Here is a 22674-nt window from a genome sequence, read left to right on the forward strand (position 1 = left end):
GAACTCTGACCTCTGTAATGAGTTACTGCCCCTTCGGGAAGACTAATAAAGCTGTCTTACAGCAGCGAAAACCCAGAATACTTTTTATTCCGAGCTGATCTGACGTCTGTAGTGTTTGTTGTCTGAGACGCCACGTGGAGCTCGGGATGACCCGGGGACTCTGGAGACATGAGGCGGCAAGGCTATGTTACCGTGACGACCAAAATATTACATTTTATTTGATTAAATATTACAAATAGAACCCTCAATATTGTTCATGTCTCATTTTAATAGTGGCTATTAAAAAAATTAAATAACTCAAGCTGTCGTCATGGCGATGTAGTGACACCATCCGTCGTCCCCTGACATTAATGGATTCGGATTAGCAGACCCCGTCTCAAACAAACAAACACACTAAAATCGGTGTAAACAATGCGTTTTACTCCATTTCCTTTATACTATATATAAAAGAGAGAGAGGGAGAGAGAGAGAGGGTGAAAGGGCGAGAGAGAGAAAGTATATGTATATATATATAAATAAAGAAACGTATATAAAGGCGTGCTGGAACAGAACTGATTTTGAAGAACCATCTCCTGAGATACTGATCTGGAACCAGTACTGACATATTGTTTGTGGAAAACGTGGAGTGTGTGTGTGTGTGTGTGTGTGTGTGTGTGTCCATCCACTTACTCCTGGAGAACTCATCCTGCGCTGCTACTGTTCCCTCCATAAGCTTTGGCTTGATCAATCGAGTACACAGACCATCAGCATCTTTGGTGTAATGCTGAGTGCACAAACACACACACACAAACAAGAGGTAAGATTATTTGTATAAACAGACTTATTTCCCTAACAAACTAGGCTGCACAGTGTGTGAGAGAGCGAGCGAGAGAGAGACACAAAGAACGAGAGAGAGAGAGAGAGAGAGAGAGACACACACACACACAAACAAGAGGTAAGATTATTTGTATAAACAGACTTATTTCCCTAACAAACTAACTAGGCTGCACAGTGTGTGAGAGAGCGAGCGGGCGAGAGACACAGAGAGAGTGTGAGAGAGACAGAGAGAGAGAGAGAGAGAGACAAAGAGAGAGCAAGCGAGAGACAGTGAGTGAGAGAGAGAGAGAATGAGACACACACACACACACACACACACACACACACACACACACACACACACACACACACACACACACACACACACAGAGAGAGAGATCTCAGGTCTCTGTTAAAACTAATTCGGCTCAAAGCCCGACACAGTCAGAATAAGGCAGAAACGCAGGGCATTTCCTGTTTGACATTTATAAAAAAAGTAAAAAATAAAAAAGTAGTTTCACTCTGCCAGCAGATGTCAGTAGAGGAAAGGATCTGTGCGGGACACACATACGTGCTTTCACACGCCAGCAACATTCCAGCTATGTTACTTCAGGCAATAATGACAAGAAGAGTTAGAAACTGTGTGAGTATACACATCATGTACAGAACTGTCAATGTACAACTAGAAAAAGACTGAATTAACATCCAGACTCACTCTCACACACACACACACACACACACACACACTCACACACACACACAGAGCTGCTCATGCTGAACTGTTCACTGTGACAGTGATTAGAGAGTCATATGCAGCCTGATGCAACAGGCACGGAACAGGGCGGAGGAGAGGAACGACAAAAAGAAAAAACAAAAAGAGGAATGTGTGGAATCCTGGAGCAGGCCAAAATACATAAAGGGCACCTAAAACATGCAAACACACACACACACACACACACACACACACACACACACACAGTGTCATGGGAGATGAGCAGACCGGGTGACTCTCTGAGAAAGTATCAGCAATGAAAGGAACTGGCTTAAGTGCACAAAACACTGCTTATTAAACCGATTCGGTCTGTCCTCTTAAACCACACACACACACACACACACACACACACACACACACACACACGTCAAACCCTTTTTATAAATGTTTATAATATTTACTGCTAACGTTAGCCAGCTAGATAACCAATTGTTACGTTAGCCAGCTAGATAACTAACTGCTAACGTTAGCCAGCTATATGTTATGAGCTAACCTGACAGGATTTCTGAGAGGATTTCTAAAACCCCATGCTATTCACGAACGTTCATAATATTTCCCACCAACACTACCCAGCTAGGTAGCTAGCATCACCCAAGTGTTAATGTTAGCAAGCTAGCAGACATGAGCTAACCTGACAGGATTTCTGAAAGGATTTTTAAAGTCATACCCTCTTCACGAATGCGAGGGGCAGCATGAATTTTTGTGTTATTTATTGCCAACGTTTAGCCAGCCAGCTAATACGGCTTACCCGCTATCATTACCCATCTAGCAAAGCGCTAACCTGACAGGATTTCTGAGGATTTTCAGTCATAACCTATTGATTTATGTTCAGAATATTTACTGCTAGTCAGCTATTTGGGAAAAATAAAATAAAATGACTGCTAACGCAGGCCAGATGGCTGAGCTAACTTCGACAGGACATTTGAGAGAAACGTGTTCGAGTGCATCACTAGACTACGCCTCAGAAATGTTTGCGGTCGCTGAGTGTATGTATAAGCCATCATCTCAAAAACAAATCAGCAGACATTCCCACACACACTGCATCTAAAATGACTCAGAGCCATCTCCGTGACCACTGCTGAGACGACAAACTCAACCCGAGACGTCGTGCTGTGTTCACACTGATCCTCAGAATATTGGTCTAGTCAGTTCCTGTACTGAAATATACGTTAGTGGGTTCCACACCTCCACCAGCTGCATGAGATTCTCAAAGAACTCCTCCTCATCGATGGAGAGCTTGCCGTTGTGGTAGATGATGCGGTAGTGCTCCACTTTGCCCTCGCAGCTCACACACAGTGTGTAGTCACCGGGGTAATTGGTGCTCTCGCGCACCAGGAACAGCCCCGTCTCCGGAGGGTAGAGCAACCGCTCGGCCTGCTCCCGTGTAATCTTACCGTGGAACCATCTGTTGGGGGGAGGGTAACGGTGAGAACAAATTTCAGTTAAACTGTCACAAATATATCATAACGGTCTTTACAGGGAATCAATCAATACAGATGTTACATACAATGTTAAATACACCGAGGCGACACAATTAGGGTCTTTTTTCCTACATTCTACACAAACTTAAATGCCTACTCCAAGCTAATCTCTATTCACAGCGCCTGTAGAGTTTTAATCAAGAGCAAAGCAAAAATATCGATACTGATATTTTCACATCCGAGGAGAAGGATCCGCAGTCATCATACGGTACGAGAGCGGCCTCTAGAGGCGAAATAAATACCATCACTGACTAATTTTGTTGTGTTATTTGAAGTGTTTTTTTTTTTTATTTTTATTCTTTGTTATCTGGAGTGTCAGTTTGTAATTTTGTTATTTACTTGAATATTTATTAACAGTTAATATATTATAATATTCCTTTCATTTGAAAAAGTACAGGACATTTTCATGGTACAGTTCATGGTACAACGGTGTTCGTTTTTGTAATAAAGTTCCGCAATATTTTACTTTCAGTGTTTTTAATTTCAGTATCGATGTTAAAAACTAATCGGTTGATAAATCGGTCAATCGGCAGGTACCGTCCGACTTCGTTATCGTCATGGGTAAAATCCACCATCGGTGGACCTCTAGTATGTTGCCAAGCTACGTTTGTTGACACAAAATTATGGCAACCTGGATATAGTTCGTGATCAATGATGACAATAAAAGCAAAGTAAAATGTGCTCTGTGAAAATATCAAGAGGAGGAATTACATCTTCCTGCAATACAATTAACCTGATAAAACATCTTATGTCATAACAGTACATTTGAGAGAGAGAGAGAGAGAGAGAGAGAGAGAGATATGCAGTGCATGAGGAAGCGGTCAGTCTCTTCAACAATACAACATCCCTTTCCGTCGTCACCGCACCTAATCAGCAATAAATCACTGTAGATGATCCCGTACAGAAAAGATCAACAGCAAACAGGTTTAAGGGGAAGTGTCAAATAAAATGCAGCATAATTGGCAAGAAGGTGGCCGTCATGAAGAAATGGAAATATTTGAGAATTCTGGATTAAAAAGAAGAAAAAGCAACGAGATTAATGAAGATGAAGCAGACCGTCGGCTTTAGTAGACGGGTTTCAGGTCTGTCTGAAAGCTAACGCCCCAAAACAACAGGAAGTACTGAAATACTGTGTACGTTAATCTAATAACGCAAACACACACACACACACACACACACACACACACACACACGGGAACATCAGTGGAAATATTATTTGCAGCAAAGCCTAGATTAGAGGCCTGTTCCTGATTCCCCAGAGTCGTACACGACATATTTGTGTTCTCATTTATATACTGCTCCGAGTCTAATGAGAGAGAGAGAGAGAGAGAGAGAGAGAGAGAGAGAACGCGAGCAAGGGAGAGAGAGGGAGATATAGACAGAGAAAGAGAGAGACAGGAAGAGAGACTCGGAGAGAGATGCAGTGTCAGACAGACAGACATGGAAAGAGCGAGAGAGAGAAACTGAAATAGAGAGAGAGGCAGAAAACAGATAAAGGGAGAGATACTGTAGAGGGAACGAGAGAAGAAGAGTGATACAAAGACAGATGGACAGATTTGGAGAGAGAGAGAGAGAGAGAGAGTGCAAGATAGAGACAAGAGATAGATACATGGAGGGAGAGAGAGAGAGCAAAAGAGAGAAAGAGATATAGACAGAGGGGGAAGAGAGAGATACATGGAGAGAGAGAGAGAGAGAGAGTGAGAGAGAGAGCAAAAGAGAGAAAGAGATATAGACAGAGGGGGAAGAGAGAGATATGTGGAGAGAGAGAGAGAGAGAGAGAGAGAGAGAGAGAGAGACAGCAAAAGAGAGAAAGAGATATAGACAGAGGGAGAAGAGAGAGATACGTGGAGAGAGAGAGAGAGAGAGAGAGAGAGAGAGAGAGCAAAAGAGAGAAAGAGATATAGACAGAGGGAGAAGAGAGAGATACGTGGAGAGAGAGAGAGAGAGAGAGAGAGAGAGAGAGAGAGAGAGAGCAAAAGAGAGAAAGAGATATAGACAGAGGGAGAAGAGAGAGATACGTGGAGAGAGAGAGAGAGAGAGAGAGAGAGAGAGAGCAAAAGAGAGAGAGATATAGACAGAGGGAGAAGAGAGAGAGAGAGAGAGAGAGAGAGAGAGTAAAAGAGAGAAAGAGATATAGACAGAGGGAGAAGAGAGAGAGAGAGAGAGAGAGAGAGAGAGAGTAAAAGAGAGAAAGAGATATAGACAGAGGGAGAAGAGAGAGATACGTGGAGAGAGAGACAGCAAAAGAGAGAAAGAGATATAGACAGAGGGACAAGAGAGAGATACATGGAGAGAAAGAAATAGGTTAGAGAGTGAAACAGATGTATACAGAGCGACAGAGAGAATCGACAGAAAGAGGGAGAGATAAATTGAAAGCAATACAGAGAGAGAGACAGAGACACAGACAGACAGGGAGAGAAAGATAAAAAGAAACAGACAGACTGACAGACAGACAAAGAAACACACACACAGCAACAGACAGAGACAGTCAGACAGACAGACATGAAAAGAGGGAGAGAGAGACACTGAAATAGAGAGACAGACAGAAAACAGGTATAGGGAGAGAAATACTGTAGCAGGAACGAGAGAAGAAGAGTGGTACAAAGACAGATGGGGGGGGAGGGAGAGAGAGAGAGAGAGAGAGAGAGAGACAGAAATAACACCAGAGATGGATAGAGAGATAATGAGCTCCGTGACGAAGTGAGCGCGACGTCGCCACACAGACCAACACCGCTTCCTCCACCAATCCCTCTTTCACACGCGTCTCTAATCCATCTTTAAACGGAACACAGTCGAGCTCGCGGTCTCACTCTTCACGACGGGTGAGAGGAGGGTCGGAAACGACACATTTAGTCACTGGGTTAACCTGTACCAGAACACGGGTTGCCATAACAACGATGTGTCGGATCCGGAAAATGACAATACCACAGCTGGCGGCCATGCTAGCGAAGAGCTCACAGCGCTCTCAGCGGCGAACTCATGATGCGGTTCCAATAATCAGGTACACGTTACACCGCCACGACATTCAGCACGGATGCTTTGTAGACGTTTCGAAACATTGTCGCTACCAGCGGTGGCTTTCCCAACACGCCTCAACACGCCTAATGTTTACCAAAGCTCTAGCGTTCATTCTACAGCTACAGGTGCGACTCCGCACAAACGTTCCGTCAATCTGCCACTGGATCTGCACAATGTCTTCACTCAGAAGGGTTGCCAGGTCTTCCGTCCCAACTACAGCACAAAAAGTTTATTAAAAAAAAAAAAAAAAAAAAAAAAAAAAAAAAGGGCGACATTCATATTAAAAGGTGACTTCGGATGAGATGTCCTGACTCTCTGTGGTCATTAAAAATCCCAGGACACTTATTGTAAAAGGGTAGGGGTATAAACCCTGGCGAAACTCCGCCCATTGGCCCTTCTCTATCACACCCCCCTAATAATCCCCATCCGTGAATTAGCTACATCGCTCTCTCCTCTCCACTAATAGCTGGTGTGTGGTGGGTGTTCTGGCGCACTACGGATGCCGTAACATCATTTAGAGATGCTGCTCGGCCTACAACGCACGTCTTTGGACCGGCGGAGGAAACCGGAGTACCCGGAGGAAACCCCTGATGCAGGGCAGAGGCGGGAATCGACTCGGCAAAACCCCAGATTCTATTTCTAATCTAGCCAAAAACAACAACAAAACAACCCAGAGGGAAACGAGAGGAAACGAATACAACTCGAACGGAGCTCGGAAAGTCCGGGGACGTCCGTTGTTCGTCGCGGACGTCGAAATAGAAACGCTGTCGCGAAGCCTCGGGGTGAAAGCATTTCAGTTCAGCGCTCCGAAACACACAAGCCTTTTCTGTTTCAGCAGCTCGGATAAAACAGCGAGAGGCTGGAAGCCACAGGGAGGAATGCTGGGAAGGATGTCGATGTGACTGATGAAGTGATCCGAGGCTTCACGTGGAGACAGACAGATTTCCAGGCGCCACAGGATCAGCAGCTTCGGGTTAAAGACCGCGCTGGTCAGAATGACGCTCTTTCAGATACACTGTCGTTCAGTGTAAAGTAATTAAGGCTTGAGATTCACTGTGCGTGTGTGTGTGTGTGTGACAGGGAGTGAGAGAGAGCGTGTGTATCCACTGGGAGCTGCTCAGAGGGAAGCTGCTTACCGCAGGCTCGAATTGATTAGATCAGTGCGGCTGCATTCTTTAAAGGCACGCTCATCTCCGAGACCGTGGCATTCCAGATACACACACGCACACAAAGACATGCAAACACCCCCACACACAAATACACCCACACACGAGGGCACGTTGCGATGAGGTCATGTGACGCGTCTCGGCCCGAACCTGCGGCGGTTTAGAAAGAAATCGCGAGCTCCTCCGTATACCATGTTGTTTGCTTGCTTTTGCGTTAAACTCGGTGATCGCGAAATCCCGGAGAGCAAGCTGTACGAAGTACTCGTGATGCTTTATAAGAGTGTCATAAATGTAAATATGATTAACGCTGTCGTTTAAAAGGCATTAAAATCCCTCGTTCGGATGGTGCACGGGCGTCACGGGTGTACTTGGACGAACGAGTTCATGCTTCTAGATCCATTAGCACTCCTAAAAAAAGAAATATTTAGCAAAAAAGATTTCTATACAGATCGCTGTGAAGGAAACCCGTGGTAGTGACGAAGACCTTTACTTCATGGTGGCAATACGGGCGGCTCGAGACGGTCTCTCCTCCTCTCTCTACAGTCAGCGGAACGAATACATATCCCCCCCCCATCTTTTTTGACCGTGCCAAGCCATCGCTCAAACTGATTCAAATCTACCGCACAGAGCGAGAGAGAGAAAGAGAAAGAGAGGGAAGAACAAAAATGGAATGAAATCAGAGCGTGTCGTCTGCTCATGAGGTCGTTAACAAAGACGACCAGGAGTTCCCTGATTAGACGACCTGGTCGAATTAGAAAACAGAGCTGGACGAAAGCACGCCGAAAAGCTGCAGCTGATGAAATTCATGCCCAACGGATCATCTGCACTACAGGATCACAGATCATTTCCTGTACTACTGATGATCCTATTACGAGAGACAGTATGAGCACTGAGAGAGAGAGAGAGAGAGAGAGAGAGAGAGAGAGAGAGAGAGAGAGAGAGAGAGAGAGCTTACGGCATCAGGCTCAGTTTCCCTCCTGATTTCACTCCTTCTCGTTTCTGCACGTAGTTGGCTGGGATCGTCCCCTCCCTCCCAACCGTGTTCTTTGCTTTGTACCAGTTAGGGTCCTGTGGAAACAAAGCAAATAAACTAATTCATATATTCATGACTGAAAAAGTCCCGCCCCTTATACTAATAAACAGAATCCTGAAGTGTTAAAACCATGAATCAACAGCCGGGATCTTTTTAACGTATACATTATCATGACAATTCCCAATAAGTTACACTTCTGATGATGCTCCCATGCAGAAAAAAAAAAAAAAAAAAAAAAAAAAAAAGTATACGCACTCACAATGCTGTAAGAAGCACGAGTAGTAGTGTTACAAAACTTAGTGCGTCGTTCCTTTTAGGGGACAAACTATATCTATATCTATACGCACACGGAGTAAAAATCTCAACCTAAGGACACGTAGGCTTTTATCAGACACAGCGTCTCTATGATTCGTCTCTGTAGTTAGCGCTTCAGTGAACGAGCAGCTTCCCCCGTCCTACCTTAGTGACTCCGATGATGCTGAGGACGTCTCCTTTACAGAAGGGCAGATCCTGCTCTGTGGTGCCCTGGAAGTTATACTTAGCCACACACTCCGTGCCCGGCGGCCATGGTGTCTGCACGGTAAAAAAAACAAAACAAAAACAAGAGGGAACAGAGAAACAAGCTTACACGTGTACAGCACATCCATTCGCTCGTTTCTCAGAACCATGTGTTCTATATACATGATAGAAATACGCACGGTTTTATTTGTACATGTAACAAATAATTATATACGCTGTACACGCATGCCGAAGGTCATGTGACGTGTACGCGTGTTAGAAATATGAAATACGTTGTATGTGCATGTTAAAAATATATATATATATAAATGTTACAGGAACGTGTTAAATGTAACATTGTATAGGTATGTTATAAATACGTAATGCATTGTGTATGCAGGTCATACATACGCGTCAAGTATGCGTCACGTGAACGTGTTATAAATGTAACACTGTATATGCAGGTTATACGTATGTGTCTCGTGAACGTGGTACAACTGTAACACTGTATACGCAGGTTATACATACGTGTCACGTGAACGTGTTATAAACCCAACACTGTATACGCAGGTTGTACATACGAGTCACGTGAACGTGTTATAAACCCAGCACTGTATACGCAGGTTATACATACGTGTCACGTGAACGTGTTATAAACCCAACACTGTATACGCAGGTTATACATACGTGTCACGTGAACGTGTTATAAACCCAACACTGTATACGCAGGTTATACATACGTGTCACGTGAACGTGTTATAAACCCAACACTGTATACGCAGGTTATACATACGTGTCACGTGAACGTGTTATAAACCCAACACGGTATACGCAGGTTGTACATACGTGTCACGTGAACGTGTTATAAACCCAGCACTGTATACGCAGGTTATACATACGTGTCACGTGAACGTGTTATAAACCCAACACGGTATACGCAGGTTATACATACGTGTCACGTGAACGTGTTATAAACCCAGCACGGTATACGCAGGTTATACATACGTGTCACGTGAATGTGTTATAAACCCAACACTGTATACGCAGGTTGTACATACGTGTCACGTGAACGTGTTATAAACCCAACACTGTATACGCAGGTTATACATACGTGTCACGTGAATGTGTTATAAACCCAACACTGTATACGCAGGTTGTACATACGTGTCACGTGAACGTGTTATAAACCCAACACTGTATACGCAGGTTATACATACGTGTCACGTGAACGTGTTATAAACCCAACACGGTATACGCAGGTTATACATACGTGTCACGTGAACGTGTTATAAACCCAACACTGTATACGCAGGTTATACATACGTGTCACGTGAACGTGTTATAAACCCAACACGGTATACGCAGGTTGTACATACGTGTCACGTGAACGTGTTATAAACCCAGCACTGTATACGCAGGTTATACATACGTGTCACGTGAATGTGTTATAAACCCAACACTGTATACGCAGGTTGTACATACGTGTCACGTGAACGTGTTATAAACCCAACACTGTATACGCAGGTTATACATACGTGTCACGTGAACGTGTTATAAACCCAACACGGTATACGCAGGTTATACATACGTGTCACGTGAACGTGTTATAAACCCAACACTGTATACGCAGGTTATACATACGTGTCACGTGAACGTGTTATAAACCCAACACGGTATACGCAGGTTGTACATACGTGTCACGTGAACGTGTTATAAACCCAGCACTGTATACGCAGGTTATACATACGTGTCACGTGAACGTGTTATAAACCCAGCACGGTATACGCAGGTTATACATACGTGTCACGTGAACGTGTTATAAACCCAGCACGGTATATGCAGGTTATACATACGTGATATGTTGTATACGCATGTTATAATTAAGGAATCTGTTGTATGTGCATGGTATAAATATAATGTGTCATATGAAGGTGGTATAAATGGAACATTGTGTATATATGTATGGTATTAATAACCTGCATACTTTCAGCTAAATTTCGTTATTAACACATAAATAATACACGTTATGTAGGAACATGTTATAAATGGAACATTGTATATGTATGTTACAAATATGCAATATTTATAATCCGCATATACAATGTAACATGCTCTATATGCGTGTTATAAATATTTAATCTGCTTTATATGCAGGTTATGAATAAAGACCATGTTCTATGATCTTGTTATAAAGGTTAACGCTGTATATGTATGATAGAAACGTGTAATGCAGTGTATAGGTGTGTTATTAATATATAATACGTCGTATGTGTGTGTTATATGATATATGATATATGGACGGGATGTGAAAATCCGGGGAGAACAAAAGAGCAACCGAATATGAAACAAAGGAAACCAAAAAAAAAAATAAATCTCATTTCCTGAAAGTGTGTTGAACCGCGTCAGTAAACTGCAAGATGCAGCAGATGAACCGGATGAGCCGTGGTGCACATTCCTCTTTCACTACTGAAGGATGTGTGCAGGACTCATGCATCACTGCTCAGGACTGTGTGTGTGTGTGTGTGTGTGTGTGTGTACCTGTAGCCCAGACATTGTGTGTGTCTGGGGGGGAGGGGAGGGGGGGGGTCGCAGTCTCCTCAAGCAGGTGTCACAGGCTAACAGGTAGCATCAGAGCTGAGGAGACACACACACACACACATATTAAACCTCAGAGATGGGGAACATGGACAGCACCTACACCTTTTATAAGCCAGAGGTGAGTTTCACTTCATGCTGGTTCAAGGTGTGAGCTGAAAGAGACGTTAATAAAAACGCCACAATTAACAGGAGTCACACTTCACTGCAGCGCTTCAGCCGAAAACCGACAGACCTGAACCACCGTCTCGGAATAATGTCAGAAGTGCACTTATATATATATATATATATATATATATATATATATATATATATATATATATATATATATACACACACACACACACACATACACATACACACACACACACACACACACACACATATGTTTCTCCACGTTTTATAATAATAATAAAGTCATCAAAACTCTAGAGTAACACAAATGGAACTATGGGAATTATATTATGATTAAAAATCCAAAATAAATCAGAGTAATTGAACATTTGATCATCTTCAGAGTACACACGCTTTCCCCCTAGAAATTTCCAGAAATGTATTCTTGGCGTTTTCTCGAGCGATGTCTTGAGGAATTCCCCCGAGATGCTTTTTAAACAGTGTTAAAGGAGTTCACACCGACGCCGGACTCTTATCGCCTGCTTTTTTTGCAATATTTCACGTGCGCTCTACCGTCTTCGCTCCGATCGGTAGTCGCTGCACCAACTCGCTATAAGATTTGCATAAAGTGAAACTTCTCGACTTTGTCGCGTCTTTGGACACGCCCACACCTAGCGAGTCGCCGTGTGTGAAAGTAGCTTTAGTTCAACTTTGCCGAGAAAGACGGTTGGGCTGTTTTTACGATGTTGCTTATAAACGCTACGGCGATACGCAAGGGCTGCATTTGAAAAAGATGTTTTTTTTTACAAAAATAAATAATTGAGTAAATATTTAAACTGAAAAGGAGAAGAAAAAAAAATGACTCCAGTTTTACCTTTCGCAGTTTAAAAGACTAAATCGCCTGCCGTCGGGTCGTACTTGTTACAAAACTATTTTATTCAATACAAAGATTTTAGATGATGAGCGTCCGGCCTCGCCCCTAGTAATCAACAATATCACAAGGTTTATTAAAAGATAAAAACTTATTAAAAAAAAAAAAGTTTTGATGTGGGCTGGCCTACGCTCTGTGCCGAATCAAAGGAACAGAGTTGAGTGGTCCTTCTCTGGCTTCCTGCCACGAACAGGAAGTGAAAGTCAGAACGGCCGTGGAAGCTGACGCAGAGTTTCCATCAGCCGAAATGTTTAGTGGGTTTAGATTGAGCATGATGATTGGGGGGGGAGGGGGGGGGCAGATACGGCACTTAATACACCACACTACCTTATGTCTCACTCGTAACCAAGGAGACCACACAAAATACACACAAACAAACAAAAATAGATTAATGGGTCACTCGATAAAATCCGGAATGTTCAGCTGTAAAGATGAGCGGTAAATAAGACAAAACATCAGCCGTGCACGTGTGTGTGTGTGTGTGTGTGTGTGTGCGCGCGCGTGTTCCTGACACCCCTGCAAAAACAGGAAGCGTTCTAATTGCGGACTGCTGCAAAGGGATGAAAGCCAAAAATAGAGCAGAGCCCTCAAAGTGTGTGTGTGTGTGTGTGTGTGTGTGTGTGTGTGTGTGTGTGTGTGTGTGCGCGTTTTGCCATAATTCAGAACGATAAAAAGCAGCAAAAGCAGATTTTCACTAATGAATGCTAGAGTCACTCTCACACCTGATCAGAATTTTTTTCAGCAGTTTCTATTTAAAAAATAAATAAATAAATAATCAAGTCTGACGTCAATGCCATGGCAACAGCTAAAAACCCACAAACTTCCTCCTGGCTCGCTTTCTTAGAAAATGGTCATGATAAGCTCTTCTATCTGATGAGCAGGAAAGACTCCGCGAGCGTCCACGTATCGGTCACTATTAGTAACGACCGGTGCAGATCGACTCATCAGCGATGGTCACATGACTCATGAGAACCTGCTGAAAACTCGAGCGCCGGCGAGTTCACGTTTAAACTTTGTTAATAAAACTCTCGGGGGCGCGATCGCCGCTGTGCGTATTATTCGACACGGAAAGTCTGGATTTGCAGCAGGAACTGTTTTTACTCCAGATGTTAAGCCGCCGGAACAGATGTTAAGCGTCTTAAGTCTTTTCTGAAGGGAAACTAATCTGGGTCGGTACTAGAGGTGGACCGATATCGGATTTCACCGAGGACTAAGTACCTGTCGATAACCGAGTAAACCGACCGATAGTTTTTAAAATGAAAACACTCAAAAATAACGTGGAACTTTATTATGAAAATAAACCGTACTGACTGTACAGGGAAAATTATTCAATATCTCAATCAATATTCAAGTAAATTAAAAAAATCCTGAGAGAGAGAGAGAGAGACGGATAGATATATGGAATGAGGGATGGTGAGAGGTAAGGACCGAGAGAGACAGACAGACAGAGAGCGAGAGAGAGAGAGAGCGAGAGAGAGAGAGAGATAGGGACAGAGAGCGCGACAGAGACAAAGACAGATAAACGGAGAAAGTGAGAGAGATGGAAAGAGATGAACAGAGATAGACAGAGAGAGCGAGAGAAAGAGAGAGAGATAGGGACAGAGAGAGAGAGATACGGACAGTTCTTTCCTTTAATGCTTTGGCAGTACTGTACAAGTATATGGTCGTGCCAATAAAGCTTGTTGAAGTTGAATTGAACTGAAAGAGAAAGAGAGAGAGAGAGAGAGAGAGAGAGAGAGAGAGAGAGAGAGAGAGAGAGAGAGAGAGAGAAAACTACTCAGATAGCTCTCTAACCAGAAACACAGGGACCCATGCAAGGCCAAAATTAAAATAAACAAACTGAACCAAAAAGTGACGCGCCCAATAACATAAAAATGGCGACATCCAAAATGGAAAAAAACAAAACAAAAACCAAACACTTCAAACAACACAACAAAATGAGTCAGCAACGGTTTCTATTTTGCCTCTAGAGGCCGCTCTCGTACCGAATAACGACGGTGGACCTTCTCCTTTGCTGCTCCCGCAACGGACACGATCTATCGTGTCACAAACACGCTGACGGCAACACAACGCGCAGTCACGTCACGTTTAAAACACGTCATCGAGCGGAAACGAAGACGTGGAGCTGAAAATCGTCGAGAGTTGTAACGACTCTCGTTGTAAGGACTTCATCACCAGAGACGTGACCAGGAAAGGACTCGCGCCACACGTAATTAGCCTGTTGTACTTTCATCAGTCGTGGCTTCTGGGCTTGCATGTTAAACATTTACAGTGCTGCTAGAAAGTTTGTGCACCTTTTGCAATTTTCCGTATTCCGGCATAACTTGGATCAGATCTTCTCCCGAAAAAAGTCCCGAAACTAGGACGAAAACTAGATAGAGAAACAAATGATGCAAAAAGAACATAAACTTGGGTCTTAATTACTCATCAAAGTCTGGTAGTTTAGCTAGATAGCACTGCAGTTAATACTTTCATGATATCCACCCATGAGAGGATATGAAAGATCGTTGAAACTAATAAAAGATCGACATCATCATCGGCACTCTTCTCGGCTCAGTGCGTCGGGTCTGCACAGAGTCTGCATTGTGCAGTTTACAGACGCATCAGTGAGCAGCGCCGGAATATGGAAATGTGACCTTAATGACTATGCAAATCCACAGCGGCACGGACACGACGGTTCTCAGCAGTCCCGAGCAGAGAGAGAGAGAGAGAGAGAGAGAGAGAGAGAGAGAGAGAGAGAGAGAGAGAGAGAGAGAGGGAGAGAGAGAGAGAGAGAGGGAGGGAGAGAGAGAGATGGAATGAGAGATGGTGAGAGGGAGACAGACACAGAGAGAGATAGAGGCAGACAGACGGAGAGAGAGAGAGAGAGAGAGAGGGAGAGAGAGAGAGAGAGGGAGAGAGAGAGGGAGGGAGAGAGAGAGATGGAGGGAGAGATGGTGAGAGATAGAGACAGACACAGAGAGAGATAGAGGCAGACAGACGGAGAGAGAGAGAGAGAGAGAGAGAGAGAGATGGAATGAGAGATGGTGAGAGATAGAGACAGACAGAGAGAGAGATAGAGAGATGGAATGAGAGATGGTGAGAGATAGAGACAGACACAGAGAGAGATAGAGGCAGACAGACGGAGAGAGAGAGAGAGAGAGAGAGAGAGAGAGAGAGAGAGAGAGAGAGGGAATGAGAGATGGTGAGAGATAGAGACAGACACAGAGAGAGATAGAGGCAGGCAGACAGACAGACAGAGAGGGAAAGACAGATAAATGGAAACCGTGAGAAAGATGGAGAGAGAGAGACAGAAAGAGAGATATGGAATGAGAGATTTTGAGAGATAGAGAGACAGATAGGGATAGAAAGAGAGACAGAGATATAGAATGAAAGAGAGGGAGAGAGAGAGAGAGAGAGAGAGAGAGAGAGAGAGAGAGAGAGAGGGAGAGAGAGAGAGAGAGAGAGAGAGAGAGAGAGAGAAAGAGAGGGAGAGAGAGAGAGAGAGAGAGAGAGAGAGAGAGAGAGAGAGAAAGAGAGAGGGAGAGAGAGAAAGAGAGAGAAAGCGAGAAAAACACCACCCCTACATCCCACACAGCAGGGACAATTCTGCTCTCTCAATAATCCTAAACTTCCCACCGAACCCCAGAATTCCCAGTAATCCGTCATCTTCCTGAAGTAAGGGTGAGTTTGTTCCGGAACTGAGTGCAGTGCAGATACACTCGCGTCAAGCTGTGACGGTGAGGATCTGTTCCTCTCGTTCTACTGCTGAGAAGAACAGACTCTCTCTTTTCATCTTTTCATGTTTCTTTGAAAAAATGCCTGATGAGGAAGAGGCGGTTTGCACAACTCCTGCTATTAATATCCTGTGAATATTCCGGCACGAGGAGGAAGTGTGTGTGCGCGCGTGTGTACTACGTGTACATTCGCAAAACGAGAGCGAGAGAGAGAGAGATGGAATCAGAGATGGTGAGAGAGTACGTAAGAGAAGCAGAGAGAGACAGACAGACAGAGATAGAGAGAGAGAGAGAGAGAGCGAGAGAGAGAGAGAGAGAGAGAGAGAGAGAGAGCGAGAGAGAGCTCTGTTTTCAGCTGTTGCCATGGTTTTACCTTCCGGAACACAAGAGAAAAACACCTGGAAAAATTCTCTAAATTATTAACACAGTTTTCCGACCTATCAGAAACAAACCAAATGCAGGTGATACTGGGGGCGGAGTCCAGATGCAGGTGCTACTGGGGGCGGAGTCCAGATGCAGGTGCTACTGGGGGCGGAGTCCAAAAGCGGGTGCTACATACTGCTTATTTACTTATTTCTAATTTACTTTATTGCATTTTATGGCATTAATTAATTAATTATTGTAACCTTTATACTTCTGTCCTGCAGTGGCATTTTGTGACTTTATTTATTTTATATATATATATATATATATATATATATATATATATATATATATATATATATATATATATATATATACACACACATTAATTTTGTAATTATTATTATTAGTAGTTTAATTCTCCTTTCGTATCTATATCGATGCTTTGGCAATATTGTATCATGACAATAAAGTACTTTGAAATTGAAAAAAAAAATTTAATTGAGAGACAGAGAGTGAGATAGACAGACAGAGAGAGAGAGAGAGAGGGAGAGAGAGAGAGAGAGAGAGAGAGAGAGAGAGAGAGAGAGAGAGAGAGAGAGAGAGAGAGAGACCCAGACAGAATACAAAGGAAATTCTTGTTGTAGATGGAGTGAAGAAAGAATGCGAGTTGTGAAAAGAAGGACTGTGAGAGAGGGGGACAGAAACGAGGGAGCGCGCACACTGAAGGACGTCCCTAAATACACTCACAGGAAGAAGTGTGAGTCTGAGGAAGGGGCTGGAGGGAAATAAAGTTTAAAGATACAGTACACCTTTTAACACCAGCTCCTTCCTGAACAACGTTACATATATTATATATATATATATATATATATATATAGAGAGAGAGAGAGAGAGAGAGAAGTGCGCCGCACCAAACCGATATACAGATATATACATACAGATATTGATTTCCCCAGCCCAGAGCTCTGTGCTACTGCACTTCCTATTACAGCCTTATCGCCTGACTTCATTACAGCACATCATCATCATCTTCATCACCATCACCCTCTTCTTCATCACCACCATCATCCTCCTCTTAATCACCACCATCACCATCACCCTCCTCTTCATCACCACCATCATCATCATCATCATCATCACCACCCTCTTCATCACCACTATCATCCTCTTCATCACCACCATCATCATCATCATCATCACCACCCTCTTCATCACCACCATCACCACCACTATCATCCTCTTCATCACCACCATCATCATCCTCTTCATCACCACCGTCTTCATCATCATCATCATCATCACCACCCTCTTCATCACCACCACCATCATCCTCTTCATCACCACCATCTTCATCACCACCATCTTCATCACCACCACCATCACCATCACCACCACCACCATCCTCTTCATCACCTCCATCTTCATCACCACCACCACCACCATCATCTTCTCACCATCACCACCCTCCTCCCCATCACCACCACCATTATCACCATCATCGTACAAGAGTTACGAACATCGTGCTGATGTTAAATCTCACAGCAGCACCAGCAAGCTCGATTTAACCCAGCGAGAGTAATACCTCAGGCAGCACGACCCTGAGGAATTAAAGTCATCAGTGTGAAATCATAGAGAGAGAGACAGAGCATGAAAGAGACAAACGGAGAAAGCGAGACGGACAGATAGACCGAGTCAAAAAGGCCGTGAGAGAGAGACAAGAAGAGGTGCAAAGAGGGCGAGAGAGATAGAGATAAAGAGACAGTGAGACAGAGAGAGACAGACTGGGAAACAGAGAGAGAGAGAGAAGGAAAAAGAGATATCGTGAGCTAGAGAGAGGGACAGAAAGAGAAACGGACAGAGTGTGAGAAACAGAGAGAGAGAATGAATAATCAGTACTGTTATTGGTGCATCAGTGTGGATTTCTGCAACGTCGGTGCAAACGCAATCTGCAGCTCTGCTCTTTTTTTTTTTTTTAATCAGCAGCTGCGGTTCAGAGCAGAAATCAAGTTTATAACTAGAAAGGAAGGAAGGAGGAAAAAGAGCACAAAGGAGAGAGAGAGAGAGAGAACGATAGACACTCTTACAATTCTTCCTCTGAATGCACAGAAAGAGGTGTAATAAAGAGGTGTAATAAATCAGATCAGACACTTGGCTGCTGTCTTCATGAGCGTGATGGTTCATAATGCCATGAAATCCATGTGAAGAATAAAAATTCAGGTTCCGATCATCACTCGGGTTACAGACACAACACCGACACGATCACCAACACCACAGACACCAACAGACTTTTAGAGACACGATTAGACGCATGAGATCAGACCTACAGATCAGCTTTAAACCAAACTAATCTCCTCTCACCACCACACCGCACTCATCGACATCTTCGACAAGATACAGCCATCCGACCCGACGACCCCCGAGAGCAGGAAGCGGCGTAAATAAATAAATAAATAAATAAACCAACGAAAACAAATAAACAAATAAATAACACAAAGAAGTGTGAAAAGCTTCCACATGGTTGAAATTCTCACAGTTCATCTGCTGCTCCAAACGTCCGAGCGTGTGACGGACGGCGTTGCGGAATCGTTTCACGGAACGTTCTCCGATTAACCCTGACAGGAAGCCGGAGCACAACCTCCTGAGCGGCGCGAGAGAAAAGCGCTCCCTCCGAGATCACCAGATCGAGTCCTGATCACACCCGGCCGATGACCGAAGCGAATTCGGGAAGACCTGAAAATAAAACGCATCCGCTTAAAGGCGCAGGACGTGGATCCGTCTGGACGCCGATCCGTCTAGACGCCGATGTTCGAGATCGTTAATATAAACAGGATCTATATTAAAAGCTGCATTCGGCGAGATTACCGCCCGTGTTCACAAAGCTCCGCCCCCAGTGTCTATAAATAAAAGGACCGACAGGAGGCACGTCCGAACCATCCACGCATCCGCTTATCCGACACGGTGCCGCGGGGAACCTGGAGCCTGTCCGAGGGAACTGGGGGTCACCCCGGACACCCTCACAGACATTTCGGAAATGCCGATCAGCCTATAACGCGTGTCTGTGGACCGTGAAGAGGAAACCCCATGAAAAACGTGCAGGACACGTAAACGCCGTGCACACAGGGTGGAGACGGGATCCGAACCTCAGAACCAGGAAGTGCGAGGCGGACGTGCTCACCGCTACGCCACCGTGCCCATATAACAGCTCCACGACTCCATGGTTAGACGCCAACAGGAGCTCGCTAGCTCGTTAGCGATACGAAGCGAACACGTACACGTTCATGCACAGATCCTGGTTTGTTTCTAGTTATTTCGAAAAAAAAAAATCGGCTTTCCCGGTTTTATCCCATTGGGAATTAGGAATTCCAGATACTAATTATGAAGTAAGTCATTAATCAGAAAGAAATGATTAATACGTCGCGTTTCATTGAAGTATTTTTGTCCGAACGGTGAAACAGGACGCTGATAAACGCGTGTCTGAATTTCCATCTCTGTATCTAAACTCAGAGTAGGTGTGGCCTAAACTGAAGGGGTTGGGTTTTTGTTTAAAAATAAAATAATTAAATACGCACTTTACTACTAGCACGTGTGTGATTTCACGCTCGGACAGTCCGGCGTGTCCTTCTCTACGCCGGCGAGGTACGAGTTAACGGCAGGCCTACAGTACGCCAGATTCGCGACGAAAGCCGGTCACGTGTTGATCCGAGGATACGCGCGTGGAAGTTTGCCCAGGCGGTTACTAAGGATGCTGGGAACGCGTCGTGCAGCGTCTTCCTTTGTTGCGCACTCCCTCGTATCGTGCCTCCGATCTCGACCAGACACGACGGCATCCTGCTTTTCGTCTCCGCGTTTGGAACCGGTCACGTCTCACGTGTGTTCCGTTACACTGTCGCACGTGTGAACGTTAATCATTCGCCAGGAGCGTGACGAAAAGCAGGTGAAAGCAGGGTGTTTGTTTAGGCTGCAGTAAAACACAGGTCAGTGTGTGTGTGTGTGTGTGTGTGTGTGTGTGTGTGTGTGTGTGTGTGTGTGTGTGTGTGTGTGTTCATTCAAATAAGACATGAAAGAAGGTGAAATCTGAATCCAGGATCAAGTTAATAAAATTCAAATCAGCTTTTTCACCTGCCACCACAGAGACAAAATAAAAACCAAAACAAAACAAACAAAAAAAACCCCCCAACAATCCTCACTTTTCGGAGCCTCAACAGCTGCGTGTTTGATTTGTTTAAGTTCTTCCTCTTTCTGGGTTTGTGCCACAGGTGTGGTGTGGACGTTCCCCACTTCCCATTCTCTCTCTCACACACACACACACACACACACACACACACACACGCGCTCAGAGATACACACGTGTGAGTTTGAGGAGCTGTTCTGCATCAATGTTCCCAGGCTTGCATTGTAATACCGGTGCTATTCTTATAGCGTGTGCAGGAGCAGCACAGGAAATAGAAAACACACACACACACACACACACACACACACACACGGTGACAGAAATAAATCCCCCCTGATCACAAAGCTGTGTGAAGAGCAGGACATGTCTGACGTTTCCTTTCCCCTCTCACACGCGTTATAATTATAGCCGTTTCCCTGATCCTCTGTGGATTTGCTCTTTATCAGGTGGATTAGTCCACGCTGTCAATGTCTGATCTCCGTAAGCGAGAGTGTGTACACACTCAGTGTGTGTGTGTGTGTGTGTGTGTGTGTGTGTGTGTGTGTGTGTGGGTGTGCACGTTCTCGTCTGATAGCCGAACAAAACCCCTCAAGTGGCAGTATGGCTGGCCAGATGGAAGCAGCAGGCAGATTTCTTGCCTCCCGACGTCGACTCACAAAGACGCCATTCTGCTGGGTACACACGCACCGAAGCACAGAGCAGCTGCACGCGCGCACACACACACACACACACACACACACACACACACACACACACACACAAGACGGTCACTATCGGATTCGTACGCAGACGAGAACGCGGATGCGAGCGCCGACTCGGTAAAGATAACGGACGAGGAGCTGCGGAGAGCGAGGGAGAAACGGAGCCCCGAGTCTTTTACAGACAACGCCGCTCACACGTCTTAGGATTGCGCAATCAGTCACGCACCCAGCCCCGCCCATCCACACTGGCCTGATCTCCATCCGCGTGTTTAAAAAACACAAAAAACCCCAAAACAAACCACACGCTGTTTTCCAAAACATCGAGGTACATAGGAAACGCTCCATCACGTGAAAACCATTTGGAAAAAAGAAAAAAGCTCACGTGAGCACGATGAAAACGACAGCACGGCGTCGCGTTACTATGACGACAGCACGGCGTCGCGTTACTATGACGGACACACCCCGTCCTCTCTCTCACACACACACCCTCTCTCACTCACACACCCCCTCTCTCTCACTCACACACCCCCTCTCTCTCACACACCCCCTCTCTCACTCACACACCCCCTCTCTCTCTCTCTCTCTCACTCACACACCCCCTCTCTCTTACTCACACCCCCCCCCTCTCTCTCTCTCTCTCACACACACCCCCTCTCTCACTCACACACCCCCTCTCTCTCACTCACACACCCCCTCTCTCTCACACACCCCCTCTCTCACTCACACACCCCCTCTCTCTTACTCACACCCCCCCCCCCCTCTCTCTCTCTCTCACTCACACACCCCCTCTCTCTCTCTCTCACTCACACACCCCCTCTCTCACTCACACACCCCCTCTCTCTCACTCACACACCCCCTCTCTCTCTCTCTCACACTCACACGCCCCCTCTCTTTCACTCACAGACCCCCTCTCTCTCTCTCACTCACACACCCTCTCACACTCACACCCCGTCTCACTCACACACCCCCTCTCTCTCTCTCACACACACCCCCTCTCTCTCTCACTCACACACCCTCTCTCTCTCACTCACACACCCTCTCTCTCTCTCTCACACACACCCCCTCTCTCTCTCTCACACACACCCCCTCTCTCTCTCACTCACACACCCTCTCTCTCTCTCTCATGAACTCACACACCCCCTCTCACACCCCCCCTCACACCCCCCCTCACACCCCCCCCTCTCTCTCTCTCACACACCCCCTCTCTCTCTCTCATGAACTCACACATCCCCTCTCACACACGCCCCCTCTCTCTCTCTCTCTCACACACACACGCCCCCTCTCTCTCACTCACACTCTCTCTCACTCACACACCCC

General features: G+C 45.1%; 1 protein-coding gene across 1 annotated transcript in view; it reads right to left on the reverse strand.

Annotated features, from left to right (window-relative positions):
- The window catches only part of LOC108264744 (tyrosine-protein kinase CSK), a 38464-nt gene that overhangs the window by 8880 nt on the left and 6910 nt on the right, over nucleotides 1-22674 (reverse strand). The window contains exons 2-6 of the mRNA XM_053678164.1: nucleotides 11302-11397; nucleotides 8725-8838; nucleotides 8188-8300; nucleotides 2753-2972; nucleotides 670-763 (exon numbers count right to left, since the gene is read on the reverse strand). Of these exons, the coding sequence (XP_053534139.1) occupies nucleotides 670-763; nucleotides 2753-2972; nucleotides 8188-8300; nucleotides 8725-8838; nucleotides 11302-11316 (556 nt within the window). The 5' untranslated portion in view covers nucleotides 11317-11397. The remainder of the gene's footprint in view (nucleotides 1-669; nucleotides 764-2752; nucleotides 2973-8187; nucleotides 8301-8724; nucleotides 8839-11301; nucleotides 11398-22674) is intronic.

This window comes from Ictalurus punctatus, chromosome 4, assembly GCF_001660625.3.
Source record: "Ictalurus punctatus breed USDA103 chromosome 4, Coco_2.0, whole genome shotgun sequence".
Taxonomy (NCBI): domain Eukaryota; kingdom Metazoa; phylum Chordata; class Actinopteri; order Siluriformes; family Ictaluridae; genus Ictalurus; species Ictalurus punctatus.